Source organism: Perca fluviatilis, chromosome 19 (genome assembly GCF_010015445.1).
Source record: "Perca fluviatilis chromosome 19, GENO_Pfluv_1.0, whole genome shotgun sequence".
Classification (NCBI taxonomy): Eukaryota; Metazoa; Chordata; class Actinopteri; order Perciformes; family Percidae; genus Perca; species Perca fluviatilis.
The window spans coordinates 33,347,050-33,373,261 of NC_053130.1; the positions used below are offsets into that span (position 1 = coordinate 33,347,050).

Genomic DNA, 26,212 nt, shown 5'->3' on the forward strand with positions numbered 1-26,212 from the left:
GATGAGTAAGCACTGAAATGCAGGTCAGCTGAATAACAGTTGAATTGCAAAAGACACAAAACCAGTTTACCTAAACTCCAAAACTTGCATTTATTCTGAGTAATTAATCAAATGAAAGAATATCCTAAAAGTCTAGCCCTAATACAAGTATGAATGATTACAAGTAATGATTGATAATAATTAGAGCTGGGCAATATATCGATATTATATCGATATGGTGAGACTAGATATTGTCTTAGATTTTGGATATCATAATATCGTAATACTACATAAGTGTTGTCTTTTCCTGGTTTTAAAGGCTGCATTCTAGTAAGGTGATGCCATTTTCTGAACACACCAGACTGTTGTAACTGTTCTATTATTTGCCTTTACCCACTTAGTCATTATATCCACATTACTGATGATTATTTATCAAAAATCTCATTGTATTATTATTTATATATTTTGTAAAAGCACCAATAGTCAACACTACAATATCGTTGCGGTATCGATATCGAGGTATTTGGTCAAATATATCGTGATTTGATTTTCTCCATATCGCCCTAATAATAATAAATGAAACCCACAATGCACACAGTGAAAATGAACTCTAATCTCAAATCTATTCATCGCCTTATCTTGGGTCTCCAGTGGAGTTAAATCTTGAGTGAGCTGGCTAATATTACAGTATTACATACAGTAATTACAGCATAGTCCTGCACACATAGTTTGGTCACTTGCTTGCATGCAAATATCTGCTATCTTTAAATGAGAAAACCTTCTTAGGTCCCTCAGTATTGTCCTCTCGTCAGGATAAAAGAAAAGCTTCTGAAATAATACATAATGTCAAGCCTATACTATTTTATTTCCAGCAGTGTGAGCACAGGGAGCTAACCTGCAGCCCTCTGTGGGGTTCATTAATGCAGCAGCCCCTCACTTCACTACATGCCGGCAGGTTCCCTTTATGATTGGGGAGGGCAGCATTTATTTTGGACAGCAGGGGTTAGAGGTATTTCGGGGTGATCAGTCAAGTAAGACAAATTAGATCTGATTGGCAGATCGCTCTGGGGACTTTGAAAGAGGCTGGGCTGGGGTGAAGGGTGGCAGAGGGGGGTCCCTCTTTAGATATAAATAATTCATACGCCCAAACCTAACTGGCCTCAAAAGGCTCCCTGGGTCATCCAGGAGGTTCAGGTTGTCTGGAAGTTGGGGCTCACCACCAAAGAGAAATGCATTGTGACAGACAAACAAAACCAAACCAATGCAGATTCTCAATGTTCCCATGGTGCTTAATAGATCTAATGAACAATCAGTCTGATTGTGAGCGCTCACTTGTCGCCAGTGCACCAATTCACTAATAGTTGGATAAAATCCTCTATCGCAATTTATATTGTCTTCATATCATGGTTTTGGTTTGATTTTATTGGTTTGCACACATTCATAGGAAACAATACAGCATAAATCACAACATACTGTATGTCTTTCACCAGCACAGTGCTGCAGAGGTCAGAAACCCATAAGGCGCTTACAGTAGAACCTCACCATGTCCCTAAAATGTCATTTAGAATACAAATAAAATTCACAATTTATATTGTGATATCAATGTATTCTCCTATGTTGTGATAGCCAGACATGTCTGTCTTTAGTTAATCCTGCAAATTGAAATCCTAACAATATCTCATTACATTGATGGAAACGTAATATTGCCAAAAATCAGTCCATGGTATAAACTATTAGTGATGCGTTAAAAATACATATATCTGACAGTTAAAACATTAATATTTTTATTACTATTATACCATATTGCCCACCCTGACTTGTATATAATTAAAAAAGCATGATGGCTATTTTGTGATTAATATCAGATATAATGTTACGTAATTAATGCATTAAAGTTACATTTTCACAAATCAGCTTTATATTAGTGGAACACTGCTCAATGAAGAACAGACATGATTGATTCAAGCCATGCTTTGAAAAAGAATTCTAACTCATATATTGCAGTACATTATGTACATCATGCTATGTACATCAATGTAAATATTTAATGTGTGATTGATCATATAGTTCCCATAGTGTGAGATATATATATGTGTGTATATATATGTGATAATCATCACATCGTCAGAGTTAATGCCCGATTCTAATACTGAAAGTATTGAAATCAAAACATGAAGTGTGTGTGTGTGTGTGTGTGTGTGTGTGTGTGTGTGTGTGTGTGTGTGTGTGTGTGTGTGTGTGTGTGTGTGTGTGTGTGTGTTTCACCTTCAGAATGCAATGACAATGAGTGACCTCCCCATTTGCTGGAATTAGAGTGTGCATTTGTTTGTTGTGTGTGTGTGTGTGTGTGTCTCCAGACGTCTCTGCTGCCCCATTGTCTGCCCCTGGTGTCTCTGCATCACTTATTGATGAGGCTGCACTAATGGAGGATCGATGTCTATTGGCAGAAAATACTTATCCCCAAAATACTTCCCCTCTCTTAACCACAGCTACCACCACCTTGCTTACTCACTCAGCATTATGCACACACACACACACACACACACACTCTCACCTCCTTGAACCTCTACAAAGATCATCCATACAGGGATGTGATCCTACCTATACTGTTGCAGTTCTAATTGTTTTAAACTTTTCTTTTCAGTAATCTCAGCTGGAAGAGTTTTGATTTGTACATTTTGTACAAGTTTACAATTTCTCACCAACGACGTAGAATCAGACAAACTACTAAGGGCCTTTGATGGAATAATTGTCACTTTAGGTTATATCAGCTGGCATCACTTTATGTCATGGATCTGATATGTCCCTATAATTCCTTAAAAAAAAACTACTGCTAAAACTAACTAACTAGTACCAACTGCTATTTAACCATTAAAGGGGAAGTTCCTTGAAACACCTATGTAATGTATCCATTATAGAGGAAATGGAGACAGTATTCAATTGTTACACTTTCAATTAATTAATTCAAACTATATACCAACATATCCTTGTTTCCAAAAAAATGCATGTGTGTAAAATCAGTTCAATCACAGAAATTCCTCTGGAAATCAACTGCCTAAAGATGAACCCCACAATTCAAATAACCGTCTCAAAACGTCAAGGGGGTCAAGGACTTCAAAGGATTTAATATATTAAATCTGCATTTAATATTTACATAGTATAAATCTTCATTGGCCAATACATTTTGGTCCCTTGGGACGATCTATGAAAAGGTCTACGTATATGGTAAAGGCACATAATTTGTAATCTACACAGTAAATATATACTATTATATCCACCTACCTCATTTATATAAAGCAACCTGTTACATTAATCATTCCATATTTATTCCAGAACCATTTGGACCCTGCACCATAGCACTACTAGTATGACTTATGTCTGTTTTCTTCATGTTTTTTTGACTGACTGGTCCAACTTTAGGGCAGCCCCAGACCTAAATTGGAGGGAGCCGGCCAACTGTGGGCTCGATCCCTAACAAAAAACAGCTCCCAGACCATAAGGAGGGGGGCTGTTTATTTGGGATTTACGCAGTCAGATGCAGTTTTGCTGTTGTTGGGAAGGGTGTCCCAGTCTTCCTTCCCCATGCTGCACACTCCCGAGAGAACCATTCAAGTGCCCCGCCCTGTGCCTGGTAGCTGGTGCTGGTTTGGGGCACTTGAATGGACCCGGACAGTTCTTATTTACCCTATAATGTTACGGTGGTGGAAGAGTTTTAGCAAAAGAAATAGGGAGAGAAAAATAAGTTAATAATTAAATGTAAAACTTTCTAGCTTAAGAGAAGAGGGCTTTTTTACAGCCTTGAACTACCACAGCTTAGTAAAGAACAAACCAAAATACTTGATTCACCAATTACGCAGCACAAACTTGCACTCCCCTAAATCGAATGCCCAATAACAAAACACCAGGACCTGATGGCTTTCCTGCTGAGCTCTATAAACACTTCTGGTCCATTCTGGCTTTGCTCTTCAACTAACTGATAACTGAAAATCAAGATTTCCAGCAAACATGAACAAAACCATGATTTCTCTCCTCCTTAAACCTGACCCGACACTGCCATGAAGATACCGTCCCATTTCTCTCCTGAATGTGGATGTCAAAATCATTAGTAAGGCACTAGCTCATAGAATAGAAAATGTCACTCCATCAATAATTCACCCAACGGTTCAAAGGTAGACATTCATGCAGCAACACTTGCAGACAATTTAATTTAATGCACTCATAATTAAAATAAGCATGATCTATTATAGCCACCACATATGCAGAAAAAGCCTTTAACAGAGTAAACTGGAGATTACTTACAATTAGAAAGATTTGGCTTTGGGGAATCATTTATTAAAGGCACACTATGCAAGATTTATACCTTAATATAACCGCTTCAAAGTCATTTCGATGGTAAACGAACTCGTAGTAGGGCGAATCATCCCGATAGCAAAGCAGGGGGGGACGCCGCTGGCAAAACCAGCAATGCAGGTTTGAGAGCTGGCACCCTGCCAAATCTCACGAGAATCATGACTTGCCTTAAGGCACTACGTCACAAACATCTAACATATGAGCCTCCATGGAAGACACTAGCACACATTTCAGACGTGAATCATGGCAGAGTAGACGAAGAAAACAAAGAAAGCGCAGTCTGAAAAGTCAAGGAAAAGAAAACGAGAAACTCAGGCTTTCGCTCGTTGGCGAGAGCTAAAAAGCAGCAAAGATAACAATAAATACAAGTACTCCACAGCGACTCTAGGGGTCGCTGTTTGACAAAAATGGAAACTGCATAGTATGCCTTTAAAGTTCCAGTGTGTAGCGTGTTTAGTTGTTCATTATCCAAATCTGTGTTGCCCGTTCACAAACTTCCACCATCAATTCCAAGTATTCCTATTGGCTTGAAATTTTACATTTGCGTTTGCATGAACTGGGGTAGATGCTCCATATTCACGCTCCATCTTGAAATATGATAGCCGGTAAGGGACATGAAGGACATATTGCTTGTTTTCTCTGTCACATGATAAACTCACAGGTGCTGCTAATGCTGCTAACGGGTATCGTAGCTTCCCGGCCCCCCGGCAAGTTGGAAGAAAGAAACATGGAGGACAACACGTATTCAAAATCCAAATTTCAGGAACAGGAGTCTTCTTCTTCTTCTTCGCCCAGAAAAAGAAAAAGGAGATTGAAAAGAGAAAGAGACCGGCTTTTTGAAGCGTGAAGGCTACCATAGCTGTAATACCTACTTTGAACTGCGTGGCGCGAGAGTTGATTGCGATATATGATCTCAACTCTAGATGGGAGAAATTCCCACACACTGGACCTTTAACTGGGTCAAGATTCTGTACACCTCTCCTTTAGGCACTATTATCACCAATGGACATAGCAGCAGCCATTTACCAGAACAACTACATAAAAGGATTCCAAACACCACAACACACATCATAAAATCAGTCTTTAGCAGTCTGCAGATGATATATCGCTGTTTCTACATACCCCCCACTCATCACTGCAAGAAACAATTCAACTTATTGATTCATAGTCCAATATCTCTGACTAGTAGGGACTACCTTATTAACTGGAATAAATCTTCACATATTTAGGCATTAAGGCAGGACTTCTCAAAGTCCAGAAGTCCAGACCGAACGACAAGTCTATCCGGACCCAGTCCATACCTTGTGTTATGAATGCAATGTCTCAGGGGTTCTCAAACTTATTACTTAAAAGTCTGCATCTGATTTTGATTTAAGACCAGAGGTCCAGAACAATTGGCGATAACAAGTTGAAAACTCAGTTTTCCTGGTCAATTTTTGGACCAATACTGGTACCTAGAATTCGGTACCGGTACCAATAAATAAAAAAGTTTATTTAGAAACTGAAAACGCTTCCCTCATAAGGTATTGCAGGGTTTTTTCAAAGTCCGGACCAAGGTCGGCATCCAGACTGAATGGCAAGTCTATCCAGATGCAGCCCATACCTCGTGTTATAAATAAAATACCTTATTAAGTGTAATGTTTTATTTTTGAATACATTTTTCTATTGATCAATAAATTGTTAGTGGTGTTGAATATACAGTAGTGGTGTGACAGACCATAGTTGATCCATGATCCAGTTTTTTCGGACCTCCTGATATTGGCGGCGTTCGTTGGCATGTACAGCAGGACAGAAAATGGGCAGACTTTCCCCTAAGTTAGCAGCTAACGCTAGCGCTAGCTAGCTTTGGTTGACAAAGTACTACCGAACACTAAACAAGACATTTTTACCGACTTTTTATGAACTGAAAACACACAGTGAGAGGGTCAAGAGGTTTAAGACAAAAACACGGACAACACCCCAAAACAAGTTCACAGCTATTTGAATGTACACCGTGCCATGGTTAGCATTGCTTAGTCTCTGACATGGATGACAGGTCGGCATGAAGCCACACCCAATGCATGCAATGCATGCATAATAATTGATTAAATGAACATCATGCTCTATTGAAGACTTGAAACTAGCGATTGAGACCATAAACTCATGAACATGTTTATTGAGGTAATAAATCAAATGAAAAGTAGGGTCATTTTCCCATACACTAGAAACTGACTTCTTTTTGCAACCATGGCGTCGCCCCCTGCTGGAAATTAGATTACATTACGTTACATTACATGTCATTTAGCTGACGCTTTCATCCAAAGCGACTTCCAATTCAAACTCCAAACAACAAGTAGTAAGTGCAAGTACATTAGCTTTAAATAAGCAAAACTACAAAGAGCCATATGAATGTGCAGATTCAAGAAAAAAAAAATATATATATATTTATATAATCTTCATGATTATCCGAGGTGTAGTCGGAAGAGATGTGTTTTTAACCTTTGGCGGAAGATGCGTAGGCTTTCGGCGATCCTGATATCAATAGGGAGCTCATTCCACCATTTGGGATTTCGTTGAGTGATTAGTTGTCCCTCGCTGTGAGGGGGCAGCAAGCAGGTTGGCTGATGCAGAGCAGAGTGGGCGGGTTGGCGTGTAGGGTTTGACCATGTCCTGGATGTAAGCTGGGGCTGATCCGTTCGTGGCCCGGTTTGGCAGCAACTGGTAACCAGTGAAGAGAGCGGAGGAGCGGTGTAGTGTGAGAGAACTTGGGGGGGTTGAAGACGAGTCGAGCTGCTGCATTCTGATTGAGCTGCAGGGGCCGGACGGCACATGCAGGCAGGCCAATCAGAATGAAGGTTTGAGATAATAGCTTTAAGACCTGGAAGCTTCGTCCATTATTTTTTACAATCTATGCTCCAACACTGACAACTTCCAATCCGCCCATCCCGCATTATATATATTTATATGTGTACATAGTAGTCAAAATGTTCTGTTATGTTGAATGAATGGATGAATCACAACCTTCCTAGTTTTATTCCAGCTGGGTACCATAGTTGCATGTCATCCCCTTCCCTCTCTCTCTCCCTGTCTGTATCTTCTGTTACTATAAATAAAATAGGCAAAAAGACAAAAAAATTATTTTAGGTTATATAAGTACTACAATTCTTTCACTATTTATCTGATGTGGATGCAAACAACTTCAAAATGAAACTGACATTCAACACTTTAACATCAAAGTGCTTCATTTGAAATCCAACGTGCAGGAGTTTTAATAACGACTGTCTGTACTGTACACAAATGACAAAGTGTAGAAATATATTCCTATGCTTCTGAAAAGACCTGATACATGTACACGACAGACAACACACCTTCAGTCTGCGAAAAAGCCTCAATGAACCATCTCTCCGGTACGACTTTAAGAACTACAGTTGCCTTTTTGACATGTGGCGCTTTATCTCAACACGTGTGTGAAGTCTCCCATCCTTCCCAACAGGAAGTGTGTGATGGCGTGGGAGGAGCCTCATGACAGCGCTCTGTACTGCATCCAGACGGACGGAAACCACATGATAGCTAGCGGCTCCTCGTACTACGGTGTCGTGCGACTCTGGGACAAACGGCAGACTGAATGCCTGCAGGTGTGTACATTATATCCTGAGGATGAAATAAAACGGTGTGAATTAAGTATATTACCTGACATGCTTTAAAGGCCGGTTTAAAACACCATGTCATGGGGTGAATGTCAGATGTTAATAAAGTTAATGCCGTTGTAATGGGATGTCATGTTTTAATTTTTTTTGCAGTTCTTCCAGTTGAGCTCACACCCAGTGAGCAGCCCGGTGTACTGCCTGAGGTTCAACAGCTCTCACCTGTACGCCGCCCTGGCCACCTCGCTGCACTCACTGGACTTCAGACAGAACCACGTCTGCATCAGATGACACACAGCACACACACACTCTCTCAAACACACACGCACACTTTCAAATAAGTCTAAATAAAGCTGTCTATTTTCACACAAAAAAATAAGTTTTGAAAGGAACTGTTATTCTGATCCAGCAACTGATTTAAAAGTTTGAAAAAAAAAAAAAAAAAAAAATTATAAATAATCAGTTAAAGTTTTTTAGTTGTCATTTCCACGTACAGTGTTTCCCACAGCACATAGTGGTGCTAACACAAATATATACAGATATGCAAAATGCAACATGGACACACACATAGGCAAATAAGGAGTAAAACAGTTAGATTATCTCCCAATGTAGCAGCACAATGAGCATTGTAACAGTTGTTGTGAATAACTCCGCAGCAATGGTCACGGCCGACCATTTTGAGCAGGAAAAGTAAAACGCAGTAGATGGAGAAGAGGAGAAAAATGGCAAACAAACGAATAATTATGTCAGCAGAAGTACCAAACAGCATGCAAACAGAGACATTCCTGCTCATCCCTTGAGTATGCCCAAGACACAGGCTAATTGTTTAAAGTGCTCATATTATTAAAATCCCAAAGTCCCCCCCAAAGGGACTTACCATCTCCAACAGAAAACACTGTTCACAAAATGCTCCAAACAGCTCTATTGTAGTCCAGCCTTTACTTCAGAGACAAACGTGGTCACTTTGGAACACACCTTATAATGCTCACCTAGCTCGCCTAGCTGCTGGAGGGGAGAGGGCCCCCTGTCCTCACTAAGCGTTGCAGGATCTTGCATTCTTTATGCTTTGTTTTCATACCACGTAGTGATGCAGCTGGTCAGGACGCCCTCTACAGTGCCAACCATCTCTTTTGTCTTTTCTACGTTGAGAGATAGGTTGTTGTCGTTGCACTACTCTACTACTACTCTACTTCCTCTCTGTATGATGGTTCCTCATTAGTGCTGAGAGGCCCAGCTCTGTCGTGGCATTAGGGGTTCATGATATATTTGTCGACTCAGTATCGTTAACGCGATATCACGTTGCGCAATATTATATCGAAAGTGTCGCGATAAATATGCAATATATTTTGTTTATTTTGTGGAGCGCTGCGTCCCGTCCGTTGGCTGTGTGGCTTAGCTGTGTTTGATTTAGAGCTAGAAACGCTATAATGATCATGTTTCATTGGCCAGTTACCGTGCCACTTGCATGTTAGTGCACGTCAGCGTGACGAACCCTATGGAGCGTACCACGTATGTGCATATTTCGAATCGGAGAAGCGAAAGAAAAGAAAGGCCCTAAAGAGAGAGCGAAGGGAGTCAGGGGAGCAAAAGAAAGAACACAAAAGTAAGAAAATGAGTGTTGCTCAGGGAAAAGACGAAATAACAGAGATTGAAGAGGAAACTTTAGTGGCCAAAAGTAATGCCTCCTCGGTAGCTTGGAAATACTTTGGCTTTACAACGTGACATCATGACTTCGCATAAACTTACATTCCCACGCGTGTTATCTGTACGCATTTTGAGCTATCCACATGTATGTCTACGCTGTATACAGCGGACGTAAACATACACGCCACTTTCTACGAGTGGCGTGTTATCGCGTAAACATACACGCCACTTTCTAAAGCCAAGTGGTGTGTTATCTGTATCATTTTGAGCGCCGTATACAGCGGACGGGTCGGCTTTAGTAAAAGAAGAAAGCGACAATTGAGTTTAGGAAACATGACACGCGGGAACGAAGGAAACGTGACACGCCGGACGCGATCCTCAGTCTCCTGGATGAAAGTCCTGTGTTGTTGGACCCATCCTCCCCCCCCGACCAACCTCCCTACGCAGATTTTCGCCCTTTCATATTACTCGCTACGGCATCAATTGACACGCAATCGCAAGGTAATGTAAGTCAATGGAGGCCAAACGGCGTTGATGAACACGCTAAAAAGCGAGTATGCGTCTTGATAACACGCCAATAATGGCATACGAATTGGCGTGTCATACATACACCACTTCATGAGATATTTCACAGGCTAATGCACTATGCAAAATGTGTCGAATGGTGGGTAACCGTGCAAGAGGCAATACAACAAACCTATTTTTTTATATCAAAATTAATATCGGTATCGCAGTATTCATAATCCCAATCTCACATTTTGACAATATCGTGCAACCCTACGTGACATCTGCGAACTTGATGATGTGATTAGATTAGGACTTGGCCGAACAGTCGTGGGTGAGCAGTGTAAACAGCAGTGACGGTGGTGCATGATGTTCTGCTGCAGATGCGTACTGTCAGCCTTTCTTTTCGGTGTCAGGAAGTCCAGAACCCAATTACATAGGAGGTGTCGAGGCCCAGCTGGGAAAGTTTCCCTCCCAGCTTCTGGGGGACGATGGCGGTAAATGCTGAGCTGAAGTCAATGAACGGCATTGCACAGATCCTACTGGTTCCATTTCAAGTGATCACCACTGTGACGTGATACCGCAGTGGTGCCGCTGCAGTGCGCACCAGCAACCACCAGGTGGAACATGTGAGCAGTCCAGATGCAGTTTTCCTTTAGGTAGACTGGGGAACAGAGAAACGCGATGAAGGTAGATTTCTGCGTTTATTTTATTCACCACACCGTGACACCAGGATCTCTGACTGATGATGTCTGTTTATTCTGGTGATAAACATGAATCAAACAGGACATCCTTATTAATGAAAACGGCCCGCTCCAGCTTCCCTCCCAAACGGGATTACCAAAAAGAATTAACATTAACAATTGACGAAAACAATATAAAGCAATATAATATATTGCTAAAAAATACCTGGTGGAAAAACATGAATCAAACAGGACATCCTTTTTAATGAAAACGGCCCGCTCCAACTTCTACACAAATAACACACATACAAAACGGAAGTTAGCTTTGTCTGCCGCAAATTTAAAGATGCAGTAGGTAAGACTTATAAAACCAACTTTCTGTCATATTTGCTGAAACTGACCCTATGTTCCAGTAGAACTACATGAAGCAGGTCATTTAAAATAAAATCCAGCACCTCTGGCACCACCTACAGCCTGTAGTGCGATTTGCAAAAATCCACAGCGCCCTGTTCAGATGCACCAATCAGGGCCAGGAGACTGCGTGTCAATTACTGCTCATGCGCACGCATTGATTCTCCCTTGTGGGGGGAGGGGCTTAGGAGACCATTTGGGCTTTAGCAGAAAGTGGGGGAGGGACTGAGAAGTTGTCCATGTTCAAATTCTTTGGCTAAGTCCTGTATCTTCACAATCCTACCTACAGCACCTTTAAGGTTTGACCAGAAGGATTTTGGATTGTCTTGGTAGCCTATGTTTTAGCAAATATCAGTCATGCCTTGTTATGTCTTTCTTTCAGCAGTGGGGTTCTCCTTTGCCTTAACCCATAAAGCCATTTTTGGTTTAATGTGCAGCTTATGGTGCGGGTTGAAACAATCACTCCAGATTGCTCCGGGTCAGCATTCAGGTCTTTGGATGTTATTTTACATAATGTGTTGTCCAACGTCTCCCATCCCATAGTTAACATAAAAAATTCGACATTAGGGAAACATTGTCCATTAACTTTGACTGCGTTTGAGCACCAAGCATCACCGATGAAAACACAGTGTGTGACTTCAGTCTCTCATTAATGGTTCAATTCATCAATTTCCTTGAAAAAGTCAAACACGTTCTTGAGTTAACTACCCATATTCAAGGTGAATGCATATCCACAGACCCTGTATTAGAATTAGACCCTTCTGTGGTCTTACCAAATTGAAAGGTCCAGTGTGTGGGAATTTCTCCCATCTAGCATTGAGATCATATATCAACTCTCTCGCGCCATGCAGTTCAAAGTAGGTATTACAGCTACGGTAGCCTTCACGCTTCAAAAAGCCGGTCTCTACGTGCGGTCCTCCATGTTTCCTTCTTCAAACTTGCCGGGGCCGGGAAGCTACGATACCCGTTAGCAGCATTAGCAGCATCTGTGAGTTCATCATGTGACAGAGAAAACGCGAAAGGTGGAGCAGTATGTCCTGTATGTCCCTTACCGGCTAACGTATTTCAAGATGGAGCATGAATATGGAGCGTCTACCCCAGTTCATGCAAATGTAACATTTCAAGCCAATAGGAATACTTGGAATTGATGGTGGTGAAAAAGGACAAGTTAGTGAACGGGCAACACAGATTTTGATAATGAACAACTAAACACGTTACACACTGGACCTTTTAAACAACACAATTAATTTGTCAGCATTCAGAAACCTCCATTTGCATCATACAAACATCAATGTAATTCTGTGTAGTATCTGGCATGATGATGACTGTGGCCAGAGAAAAACTACCACCCTGTGAAGATAAACCAAAACCCTGAAAGTGAGCTGGACTCATTTGTTGTGAAGCATGCTGGTGCCTGCCGGGAAAGGGCTAATCCGTTAGCTCGAGGCACTGTGAGCACAAATGTTCAACACATAAAAATCATGTGCACACACTGTCTGTCGAGCCAGTGAATAAGTCCCAGTGAGGAAAACCCAGCTCAGCCTTTCCTCCCCAACACGTTGGAGTGGCTGCGTGGATCAACCCAGAGCTTTTGAAGGGATTAAGGCACATTAGCCTCTTGACAAACCCATCGCATCACTGTGGAAACGCACTGTTTGGGTTTACATACATTTGACCCCTGCACCTGAGATCACACCGGAGGGGATTGGAGTGTTTGACCCCCCACCCCCAAATCCACTCCATACAATGTGAGGATCCATTTGATGGACAGAGATCATCGAAACTACATCATCCCACATCTGGATTATCAAACCACACATACAGTGCACCTGGTATTTCACACACAGGAACAGGACAGCTGGAGTTCATGGTGTGTGTGTGTGTGTGTGTGTGTGTGTGTGTGTGTGTGTGTGTGTGTGTGTGTGTGTGTGTGTGTGTGTGTGTGTGTGTGTGTGTGTGTGTGTGTGTGGTCAGTTGAAGGAGTCACTGGAAAGGCATGAATAATCAAACTGCTCAGGACTGAATCCTGTGATAGCAGTAGTGTTGTTAATCAGAATCCGCTTTATTAGCCAACTATGTGTGCGCATACAAGGAATTTGACACTGGTGTTCTGTGTTTATATACAGTAGCCTATATACAATGGGTACAATTTATATTGACAGTGACAGATGATATGTACATAATTGATGCATTAAAAACTGTATAGTTATAATCTTTAAAGCTAACAGTGGATGTTTGGTGTCACAGGGTTATTGACACTATGGACTGGTATATGACTTCTCCATTAGCTGAGGCCACAGCTATTCTTCATGGAGTTTACATTTTTCCCGGAATGTAGAGGAAAGAACATGACAACACAATAACATGACATGAGATCACCGATGGTCAGACCAAAAGAAAGCATACATAAAACTCGTAATAAGACTGGCAGCATTCATCAAATATTAGCAAATGCAGAGAATGCACAGCTAGGAGATGTTCTTTAAGTAATATTTGGAATTGATTTTTTCTATTATGGCTCTGTATACTACAGTATTTTCCCCTTTGTTTTTCTTACCTTAGGTAGTGTAAATGTTCATCAGAACTGAAACAAAAATGCTAATACAACACCCTTGGCAATTTAGTCACTGAACTATTTCTAGTAAAGTTGAGCAATGAGGCAGTTAATCTATTCCTTACACTAACCAGGATTGGCAGCCATGCATTGCATCAACGCTAGATCTGTATGAGCACCGTGGCAGCCTTATTCTGAGCAATTTGCATTTCTTTATATTTGATATGGCAGCACCTGACCAAACCTCTGAACAGTAGTCCAGATGAGATAAAACAATCATTTTAATGACATTTCATTTTTAGGTAAAAAGATTGAACATCTTCTTATAACTGAGAGACCTCTGCCCATTTTATTCACCACCCCATCAATATGTTGAGACCAGGATAATTTCCTGTCTACTATAACGCCAAGAAGCTTGGTTCTTTGTACCTGTTCAACTGCCATACCTCCAACATACAAATTCAATGTCGGTTCATTAAACAACAGATTTTTTGTTCCAAATACAATGCTTTTAGTTTTAGAAACATTAAGAACCTGTTGGTTTTTTGGTTACCCATTCCAATGCTACAGCAATTTCTCATTCAATACACTAGTAAGCCTCTCAGCTGTGGACGCAGCCATGTATATTGTATAAATCAATTGCTGACATTAGGAGAAACTCATAAGAGGTAAAAACAGGAGGGTATACATCAAAAGGGCAACACATCAGTGGCCATTTTTGCATTTTTTAAGTTAAAGGTAGTTCATTGGTAAATATGGAATATTACAATGGCCCCAGACAGCTTCCTTGTGGAATTCCACAGCTTAAAGTGATGGTTCAGAGTAATTTCACCCTAGGGTCTTTGCACCATGACCTCGAGCCAAACATCCCCCCAGAAGCTTTTTTCACCTGGGTCTAACATTGGGAGAGTTAGCGTAGCGTTATCAGCTGAATAGCTTAGCGCAGGGGCTAATGGATCCAGTGATGTATCTCGTAAATGACCCCACTAATAATGCCCGAAATGATACCAGACTTCTACACTAGTACAAATAGGTTATGTACTCATAAAAGGATGGATTGGAAAGTTTGTAAGTACACCAGAAGTTTATGAACACTTGCCTGCTCTCTTCTGCTCTATGTTGCTGCTGCTGCTGCCTGCAGTTAGACGAGTGCTTAGGGACGTCTACAAATTACAACACCGAAAAGAGATGCAACAAAAATATTTATTAATTTAATGATTAAATAAGGTAATGTCTCCAAACGTACCTCTAATGTCTCCAAACGTACCTCAATTATAACTTGTCTCCTGCTAGTTATACTACAGCACTTACTTAAAAAAAAATATTTTTGTTGCATCTCTTTTTGGTGTAGTAATTTGTAGACGGCCCTAAGCACTCGGCTTACTGCAGGTAGCAGCAGCAGCAGCTAGCAGAAGAGAGCAGGCAAGTGTTCATAAAGTTCTGGTGTACTTACAAACTTTCCAATCCATCGTTTTATGAGTAAATAAACTATTTGTACTAGTGTAGAAGTTTGGTATCATTTCGCGTGAATTAGGGTCATTGAGATACATCACTAGGTCCATGCCCACTATTCAACTGACACCTACTCTTAACTACTCCCAATGTTAGACCCAGGTGAAAAAAGCTTCTGGGGGGGTGTTTGGCTCGAGGTCATGGTGCAAAGGACCCTAGAATTACTCCATCACTTTAATGATTTTACATCAGAGAACCTTCCATTAAAGTACACTTTATCCTATTTGCTAAATAGCTTTCTAGCCAAAGTATTGGAGTTGAATTGAAACAATATTTAGTTTTTGTAATAAATTGTGATCAATTATATCAAAAGCTCCAGTGAAATCCAACCGCACAGCCCCTACTAATATCCTATTTTCTATTTCTGTGCCATCTGACGTTTGAGTCAGGGCTGTGCCTGACGAATGTCCAACTCTGTTGGCATGTTGATAAAATGTATATAAATCATTAACTGAAAAATAACATTGTATTTGTTCAAAAGCAATTTTCTCCATGATCTTACTCAAAGCCGGCAACAGGCTAATTGGTCGACTATTAGGGCCACTCAATGGTAGGCCTACAGTTGCATTCTTAGGTAAAGGAATGATTTTTGCAGTTTTCCATGCTTTTGGATAAACAAATTTTTCAAAACTAAGGGTCAACCATAGACTGTATATATATATATATATATATATATATATACATATATATATATATGTATATATACATATGTATATATGTATATATACATATGTATATATGTATATATACATATTATATATGTATATATATATATATATATATACATATATATATTTTCATATATTTTTTTATATGTATATATAGTATATATCTTTCTATATATATACATATATTATATATATATACATATATATACTTATACATATATATATATATACATATATACATATATATATATCATATATATATACATATATACATATATACTATATACATATATATACTATTATATACTATATATATACTTATATACTATATTTCTTATTTTTACAACACCTTCTATATATATTATATACTATATATATATACTATATACATATATATATATATATATATATATATATATATATATATATACTATATTATTATTACTATATACTCACTCCCTCTATACTACAAATATTATTTACTCATATATATATTTTTTACACCATTGGTTTGTGTGGAGATCTGCTATCCGTGTCCGGAGTTTGCGTTCACGAGCCATACACCTGGTTGGATGTGATTTTAGTGAGAGAGGTAGGAGGACTGCTTACCTCTACGTTGTATATTTCACTGCATTCATATCACACCTCAAAATACCCCCTGCTTTTATTTTAAAATCTGAATAATTCAAAAATGATATTCTGTGTTGCAAAGCCTTCAGTTTCCACTGGATTTGTAATCCATTTTTTATTTTCAGGCGATTCACAGCTGCGACTGACTGACAGCTGTAGTCACGAGGACCCACGAGTTCTCGCAAATTCACGTAGAATAGAACCACAAAACCACCACCAGTTAGTTTCCATCCAGAGGAGTAGAGGGGAAACAGCTCTGTGCTGTGTTATCAAGGTGTAGTTCAGGGAAATATGATCCGCTGTGAGCACGGTGTATTTTATTTTGAAAATTAACCGGATGTTTTATTTTGCTTCTGTGCTCGACTTCCTGTCCCGCACTATCTGACGTGTGCTGAATTGCTGCGGAGCTCTCCGCCGTCCGGCAACAATAGAAGCTCTGCGTATCAGCTCCGGAGGGCTGCGGGCCGCCGGAGCTGGGACTGAGTCGGAACGCAGCCGTTCTGCAGCCAGTGGAGATATACACACTGACTTTAATGGAAACCTAATGACTCCGCCGCCGTTACGCATCCAGTGGAAATCTGGGGTTAAAACTAGCGATTGAGACCATAAACTCATTATGAAAATGTTTACTGAGGTAATAAATCAAGTGAGAAGTGGGTCACTTTCTCATAGACTTCTACAGAAACCGACCTCCTTTTGCAACCGCGCGTGTCGCCGCCTACTGGAATTCAGATAGGATGCAGGTTTAAGGCACTTCCGCATTTGCAGCACTTCGCAGAACCGGATGCGTTGTCCATTCATATTTACAGTCAATGGGTTCAACACATGACTGGAATGGCAATCACGTTTGCCACCAATTTCAATGGTTTCGTATGCATGTTATCCACACCTGATGGTTTGTCCTTACAACTGAGTAGCAACTTTTCCACATACAGTGCCTTGCGAAAGTATTCGGCCCCCTTGAACGTTTCGACCTTTTGCCACATTTCAGGCCTCAAACATAAAGATATAAAACTGTAATTTTTTGTGAAGAATCAACAACAAGTGGGTCCCAATTATGAAGTGGAACGAAATTCATTGGCTATTTCAAACTTTTTTTAACAAATAAAAAACTGAAAAAGTGGGCGTGCAAAATTATTCAGCCCCTTTACTTTCAGTGCAGCAAACTCTCTCCAGAAGTTCAGTGAGGATCTCTGAATGATCCAATGTTGACCTAAATGACTAATGATGATAAATAGAATCCAGCTGTGTGTAATCAAGTCTCCGTATAAATGCACCTGCTCTGTGATAGTCTCAGAGGTCCGTGTAAAGCGCAGAGAGCATCATGAAGAACAAGGAACACACCAGGCAGGTCCGAGATACTGTTGTGGAAGTTTAAAGCCGGTTGGATACAAAAAGATTTCCCAAGCTTTAAACATCCCAAGGAGCACTGTGCAAGCGATAATATTGAAATGGAAGGATTATCAGACCACTACAAATCTCCGAAGACCCGGCCGTCCTCTAAACTTTCAGCTCATACAATGAGAAGACTGATCAGAGATGCAGCCAAGAGGCCCATGATCACTCTGGATGAACTGCAGAGATCTACAGCTGAGGTGGGAGACTCTGTCCATAGGACAACAATCAGTTGTATACTGCACAAATCTGGCCTTTATGGAAGAGTGGCAAGAAGAAAGCCATTTCTTAAAGATATCCATAAAAGTGTCGTTTAAAGTTTGCCAAAAGCCACCTGGGAGACACACCAAACATGTGGAAGAAGGTGCTGTGGTCAGATGAAACCAAATCGAACTTTTGGCAACAATGCAAAACGTTATGTTTGGCGTAAAAGCAACACAGCTCATCACCCTGAACACACCATCCCCACTGTCAAACATGGTGGTGGCAGCATCATGGTTTGGGCCTGCTTTTCTTCAGCAGGGACAGGGAAGATGGTTAAAATTGATGGGAAGATGGATGGAGCCAAATACAGGACCATTCTGGAAGAAAACCTGATGGAGTCTGCAAAAGACCTGAGACTGGGACGGAGATTTGTCTTCCAACAAGACAATGATCCAAAACATAAAGCAAAATCTACAATGGAATGGTTCACAAATAAACATATCCAGGTGTTAGAATGGCCAAGTCAAAGTCCAGACCTGAATCAATCGAGAATCTGTGGAAAGAACTGAAAACTGCTGTTCACAAACGCTCTCCATCCAACCTCACTGAGCTCGAGCTGTTTTGCAAGGAGGAATGGGCAAAAATGTCAGTCTCGATGTGCAAAACTGATAGAGACATACCCCAAGTGACTTACAGCTGTAATCGCAGCAAAAGGTGGCGCTACAAAGTATTAACTTAAGGGGGCTGAATAATTTTCCGCCCAATATTTCAGTTTTTTATTTGTTTAAAAGGTTTGAAATATCCAATAAATTTCATTCCACTTCATGATTGTGTCCCACTTGTTGTTGATTCTTCACAAAAAATTACAGTTTTATATCTTTATGTTTGAGGCCTGAAATGTGGCAAAAGGTCGAAAAGTTCAAGGGGGCCGAATACTTTCGCAAGGCACTGTAGCTCACATCAACTTTAATAAATTCAAAAGCACACTTTTTTCCTATCATAATTCATTATGATTCATATTCATAATTCATACCTTGATTTCTAATCAAGGTATATGTTGTTTGTTTGGCACATTTCCTCCTTAAGTTTTTCCACTTTGTTATTAAAATAACTGTTGAGGTGATTAACAATACCCACAGGCTTGGTAATGAAATGTCCTGATTCAAGAAATGATGGAGTAGATTCGGATTTCCTGCCCATCATCTCATTAAGAATATTCCACATTTTCTTACTGTCAGGCTTTGCATTACTAATCACATTTTCATAATACATCTTTTTTCTTTTGTTTAACTTGATTACATCATTTCTTAGATGCGGTAAACTTGCCAGGCAGATTCATAATTGGAGTTTTTTGCCTTTTTCTTTGCTTGGTCTCTCTGTACCATATAATCCTTCAATCCAAGAGCATCTCACATTTCTAACTGTTCTCTTTTTCACAGGTGCGTGCTTATCAATTATTTCTACATACCGCTTATTGAAAGCCTCAACAGCGTCATCTGGATCATCCTTCACCAACACTCTATCCCAGCAAATATTTCTATCTTCTATAAAATGGTCCTCACTGAAGTGTTTGTATGCTCTCTTAATAGTGATTTGGTGTCCGGCTTTCGGAACCTTTGTTTTCCTTAATAAAGCCACTAGGTTATGATCCATGTAATATCTAACCTCAGTCAATGAGTCAGGCAGACTAGACTAACATATGTTACCAGATCTCAGAAAGTAAAATGGTATCATAACTGATAAACATGATGGACAAAACTATGAAAATTAGATTGAAGTTGTAATAAACAAGAATTTTCTGTGCAATTAAGTTGCTGTGCAATTAAGGCATTCACACTGAAGAAGTGTGAGTGTTAGAGACACACAGTAAAACTCTCATGAGACTGTGAGGTTGTGCTTGTATGTTGCTCTAACAGCCACACACGTCGCGGGGTGCCCACTGTAAGTCTGGGCAGTGACCGTCCCTGCTGGCGATTAATGGCATATATTAGATCATATGTCGTCCATTAGCTACTATGCCAGGGCCACATAAGAGGAGTGGCCAGGGTGCGTACAGACATTGCACACCCATGCAGGAGATGTGACCCCCAGAGACTCCTGATACTTGAATTAATCATAGCAGGCGGGGGTGGGGGCAGTCTCGACAACAACAAGCTACACACCAGATTATGTGGGTGGAGGATTTTTGAAAACAAACATTAGTTTAGAGCTGCAAAGATGAATCAATTAGTTGTCAACTATTAAATGAATTGCCAACTATTTTGATAATCAATTGATCAGTTTGAGTTATTTATAAAAAAAAAAGAAAAGGTAAAAAATGTCTGATTCCAGCCACTGAACACACACACAGGTGATTTCAGTTATTCTGGTTGATTAGACCTCTGGCCCTCAGGTTGAAAGTGGCCCAGATCTTAGATGGGAATTTATAGGTCACAAATAGTTTCTACCTATGAGAATGATAAAGCTGTCATTTGCCCCTAACAGGTGCAAGAAAGCTAACAGCAGACTCACTCAGTCGATACACACCCAGACAGTCCTGGGAAGAGGTCCAATCAGCCAGATTCACTGAAAACACCTGTGTTTGGGTTTGGGTGTTCAGGACCTTTTAAATGTGAATATTTTCTAGTTTAAGCAATATAGAGCTGAAGTGTAACCAGAACTGTTCAGGAAGTAAGAAACCCTCATTCAAAATCCCTTTAAAGTGCTCATATTCTGCTTTTTGGCTTTTTCAAAATTTTAAATTTTTTAAAAAAAAATTTTAAAAAAATTTTAATTTTTTTTTTTTTTTTTTTTTTTTTTTTTTTTTTTTTTTTTTTTTTTTTTTTTTATTATTTTTTTTTTTTTTTTTTTTTTTTTTTTAAATAAAATATTTTTTTTTTTTTTTTTTTTTTTTTTTTTTTTTTTTTTTTTTTTTTTTTTTTTTTTTTTTTTTAAATTTAATAAAATTTAATTTTTTTATTTTTTTTTTTTTTTTTTTTTTTTAAAAAAAAAAAAAAAAAAAAAAAAAAAAAAAAAAAAAAAAATTTTTTTTAATTTTTTTTTTTATTAAAAATATTTTTAAATAAAAAATTTTTTTTTTTAAAAATAATTTTTTTTAATTTTTTTTTAACTTTCCTTTATTGTGTTATGCTGTATATCTTTTTTTGTGCATGTTATAGGTTTACAAAATGAAAAAGTTCACCCAAAAGGGACTTGAACACACTGTTCAAACACTGTTCACAGACTGCTCCAAACAGCTCTATTGTAGTCCAGCCTTTACTACAGAGACAAACATGGTCACTTTGTAACATGCATGGCACGCCCTCATACTCTGCTTCTGACTGGCTAGTAGTCCTTACCTAGGTACTGTCAGGGCACGCCCTCATACTCTGCTTCTGACTGGCTAGTAGTCCTTACCTAAGTACTGAGCATGTGCGACTCCCAACAAAGATGAACAGAAGTGAGATGTCTCACTCTGTAGCTAAAACAGAGAGCTCAACACACAGGGTGAAAAGAGGAGCTGCAGCAATGTGCAGTACAACAAAAATATGGTGTTTTTGGAAATTAAACCACATAAACCTATTCTGGCACAATCTCTAAAAACAATTATGAACTTGAAAATGAGCACAATATGAGTACTTTAATATTTTTAATAGCGCAAATAAATAACACAGCTTGCCTTGTTTATAAATAAAAAGCATTCCAACATTGTTATGTATTGAATCTCTTCGTCTTAGCTGCCTTTAATAAATACCTTTTTTTTATTTCATAAAAGGCTTATTAATGGTCTCCTCAAATATTGATGAAAACCATTTCAAATACAACTTAAAACAAGTCATTATTGCCCTTGAAGTTCTAGATGTTCCCGGGCTAAATAAACATCATGCCAGAAGAGGCGAGTCCATGAAGGAGTCAAGGGTTTGCAGCCAGCTCAGACATGTCTGTAATAACAGCAGGACGGAGAGGCGCGAACACTGTAAAAGTGTTTGGACAGCGAAGATTACAGCTAAAAGGTTAGAAAATGTGTCGGGTCGTAGACACGGAAGGAACTAAGCGACGATGACGAAAGTTCCCATGGCGCTAGATTTGATGGGAGCTGTTAGTTTTTTGTACGCTGAAAAAGAATCACCGTTTGACTTAATAATCCCAACTTTTAAAATAAATATGCTCTCTCAGCGGAAACATGGGCCTGGTAGTGAGCGATGGCTTTTCTTGTTTGTACATGTCTTTCCTCTGTAGTGTCACTCAGGGTTTGGGAGCTTAGACCATGAGAAAAAAAAGGCCCTCTCATCCCTGATTCCTGTGTCTTGGGTGACATCATCCATTCCAGAAGGTGCTGCTGCATCATTAAGCACAAAGCTGCTGTCGAGCATCGGCCCTGTCAAACACGCCACACTCTTCATCCAGACACTTCAAACAAGTCTTTGTTTTAAAAGCAGCTGCATCTGCTCTGCCTCTCTTTTCATTACTCTCTTTTCCGAGCACCAAGTTGATTCTTTTTGTGGTCACTGGAATATTGTCGAGCACGCTACTTCAAATTCAAACAACTTTTACAAGCACAAATAAATCAAAGTGACTACAGGTCTTTTCGTCTGTCATTTTGGTCATCAGGTACAGTACAGGCCAAAAGTTTGGACACACCTTCTCATTCAATGAGTTTCCTTTTTATTTTCATGACTATTTACATTGTAGATTCTCACTGAAGGCATCAAAACTATGAATGAACACATATGGAATTATGTACTTAACAAAAAAGTGTAAAATAACTGAAAACATGTCTTATATTTTAGATTCTTCAAAGTAGCCACTCTTTGCTTTTTTATTAATAAGGGAAAAACTTCCACTAATTAACCCTGACAAAGCACACCTGTGAAGGTAAAACCATTTCAGGTGACTACCTCATGAAGCTCATTGAGAGAACACCAAGGGTTTGCAGAGCTATCAAAAAAAGCAAAGGGTGGCTACTTTGAAGAATCTAAAATATAAGACATGTTTTCAGTTATTTCACACTTTTTTGTTAAGTACATAATTCCATATGTGTTCATTCAAAGTTTTGATGCCTTCAGTGAGAATCTACAATGTAAATAGTCATGAAAATTTAAGTCATAAGAAACACATTGAATGAGAAGGTGTGTCCAAACTTTTGGCCTGTACTGTATATGAACAACATATGTATGTATGACAACAGTGTGGTTCGGTTAGGAGAGAGTGCGGTGAGTTTTTAAAGTGAGGGCATGACAGTAATGTCTCCAATTAAAATATCAACATATGACATATTTTTAACCCTCCTGTTGTCCTCGGGTCAAATTTGACCCATTTTTTATATCAGAAATTTGGGTTTCTTTCAACCAGATTTTCAAAGAAAAGTAAGGTGCATGGTTCTCTACAACACTCTTCACAAGTAAAATAAATTATTAGTTCCCTACTTTCATTGAATTTGGTTGTTTTATTCAATTTAAGAGCATTTAGAGAGAAATAAATTGATAAAAGGAGGTTGAAAAAAGTGACAAAAATGTCAGAAAAAGCTAAGAAATGTAAAAAGGCGCTGAAAAAAGTGACAAAAACTGGGTGCCTGGGTGGCCTAGTGGTAGAGCAAGTGCCCATATAAAGTGGCTCAGTCCTTGATGCAGAAGTTGTGGGTTCAATTCTGACCTATGGAACTTTCTTGCATGTCATTCCCCTTCTCTCTCCCCTTTCATTTCTAAGATGTCCTGTCACTAAAGGCCTAAATGACAAAAAAAAAAAAAGGGGGCGGAGTGACAAAAGTGTCAAAAAAATATTTCATTTTCAATTTTGACCCAGAAAAACAAAAAGTTGCTTGATGTTCGACGGGAAGACAACACAAGGGCTAAAAAAAATTACTTTCCAAAAAAAAAGTTGTCTCTTGGCTCAACTTTGCCTTGGGAGGAAATAAGTTGAGCCACATGGCAGATTGTTGCCTGGGTTGGAAATTGTAGATTTCCTCACTTAATGTTGTAGGCTTAGCTATTTTGTGGGCACTTCTTAATATGCTGGCAAGATGATTTAGGCATTTCCTGAGGAAATAATAATATTCGCTATTTTTATAAATGCACACTTAACCTGCTCTTTTCTCTCTGGTTGATTATTAAACACAAAGGGTTGGATCCGTGGGGGACAAATAAAAATGTGTCTGTTTATTTTTCTTGATATTTCCTATCCTCATCTTGTATGGCTCGTATTTTTGCTTTTCTCACTCTGACCACCTGCTGTCTGCCCTGGTCCCCTCTCCGGCGTATTCATTTTGATTTTGGGTTGCCGTTTTCCTCACTTGTCACACCACTTTGTTTCTGTCTATCTGGTTTGCGACTTTGTCTAATGATAAATCAATCCATTTTTTATTGTCCGTGCTTGTCATGCTAGCTGGCATGAGACCCTGCAATAGCTTGACTAATGCTACTACACACGGTGTTAGAAGTGTTAGTAGTGAACAATTTCCACCCCTTTAGTAATATTAAGGACTTTTAGTAAAACCACCATCTTTTTCCTAAATTTAACGAGTCCATGTGGTGCCTAAACTTAACTGTCATCGCTGCATGACGCTCACTTTTTCTGGCTAAACTCCACCACCACGGCCCCTGAAAGGAGCATCATCTTGCGGTGCCTGTACCCGGCTCACAGTCACCTGTTAGAGGCTGAACAACTGCTGCTGGTAGCCGGCGTCCTGGAGCTCTGTAGCGGCTAAATCCAACCAGCAACTACTGCTCAGATTTTATGGTTCTATGGCACTATAGACTGCTCACGTTACAGCGCTTTACTCTATTTTGGGTATATAATATATGGTCTATTAGTGAAGTAGCATTGATCACTTTGAGGGGGGGGCTACATTTTGTCCCCACCAGGGATAAAAATAATTCAGCAGAGGCAGGGACATGTAGACCAGAAAGGGGGAAATCCCACGCATCCCATCATCATCTTAGTGCTCGCATCATTTGGGATTTGAATTATAAAATGTGTCTCAAACAGTACATATAAGTGAGCAAAATGGGTTGTACAATAATATATTTAGACAATGATACTATATTATTACACTATAATTCTGCTAGGTGTTTGTGTTGTTGTTGTTAAATTCCACTGTAATTGGGGCGGCCTCTGGCCCACCCAGTACAGCGTGCGCCCCATGTAGGCTGAGGCCTTTGCAGTGGCCCGGGTTTGAGTCCGACCTGCGGCCCTTTGCTGCGTGTCATCCCCTCTCTTTCTCTCCCCCCTTTCCTGCCTATCCACTGTCACTATCAAATTAAGGGAAAAGCCCCCAAAAATAATCTTAAAAAAAAAGATTCCACTGTTATTACCAGATAACCTATATATTTCTGTGTTAATGGCAGTTTGATATGGATCTGGTCAGTTTTTGTGTTGAACAGCACAGGGACATAACCTTAATCCTGCCCCGGGCACAGAAGGCAGTACCCGCTCTTCCTCTCTCATCTCCATCACCTTCTCTTTAGTTTTCTCTCAGTCTCCTCATCTTCCCCTTCTCCATCTCTTACCTCCTCTAAGCTGTGCTTTGATTGAAAGGCTCTTTTCATTTTTGTCTGTAAAGAAAGTTAACACAGGGTCAATATATATATATATATGTGTGTGTGTAGGGATAATCTTGCAAATTATAATAAAAAAATATATATATAGGGGTTGCTCATTCCTCATTCAAGTCTTTTGCATTCAACCCTCACTTTTGCTGGAGATGCTGCACAGAAGTGGAGAAATAGTTCCATCAAGGTGCCTGGGTCGCTCACCTGGTAGAGCGCGCCCCAAATAAAGAGGCTTAGTCCTCGATGCAGTGGCTGCAGGTTCGACTCCGACCCGTGGACCTTTGCTGCATGTCATTCCCCCTCTCTCTCACCTTTCATGTTTCATCTGTCCTGTTGAAAATAAAGGCTGAAAATGCCCAAAAAATTGTTCCATCATGTAACTACTTTCAACACCACAAACTGTGGTTTTTACATTTCTGTTTGTGAACAGATTCGATTAGATGACACGGAAATTTAGCTAACCCAATCCTGACTTGATTGATATTTCTTTTTATCTAGTTCTTGAAAAAAAGGCAAATAATCATATTTC

The 26,212-nt window shown here is 39.6% G+C and overlaps 1 protein-coding gene across 1 annotated transcript in view; it reads left to right on the top strand.

Moving 5' to 3' along the window:
• Window positions 1-8,322, top strand: part of fbxw4 (F-box and WD repeat domain containing 4) — a 76,400-nt gene extending 68,078 nt beyond the window's left edge. The window contains exons 8-9 of the mRNA XM_039784889.1: window positions 7,802-7,943; window positions 8,109-8,322. Of these exons, the coding sequence (XP_039640823.1) occupies window positions 7,802-7,943; window positions 8,109-8,243 (277 nt within the window). The 3' untranslated portion in view covers window positions 8,244-8,322. The remainder of the gene's footprint in view (window positions 1-7,801; window positions 7,944-8,108) is intronic.
• The last annotated feature ends 17,890 nt before the right edge of the window (window positions 8,323-26,212 follow it).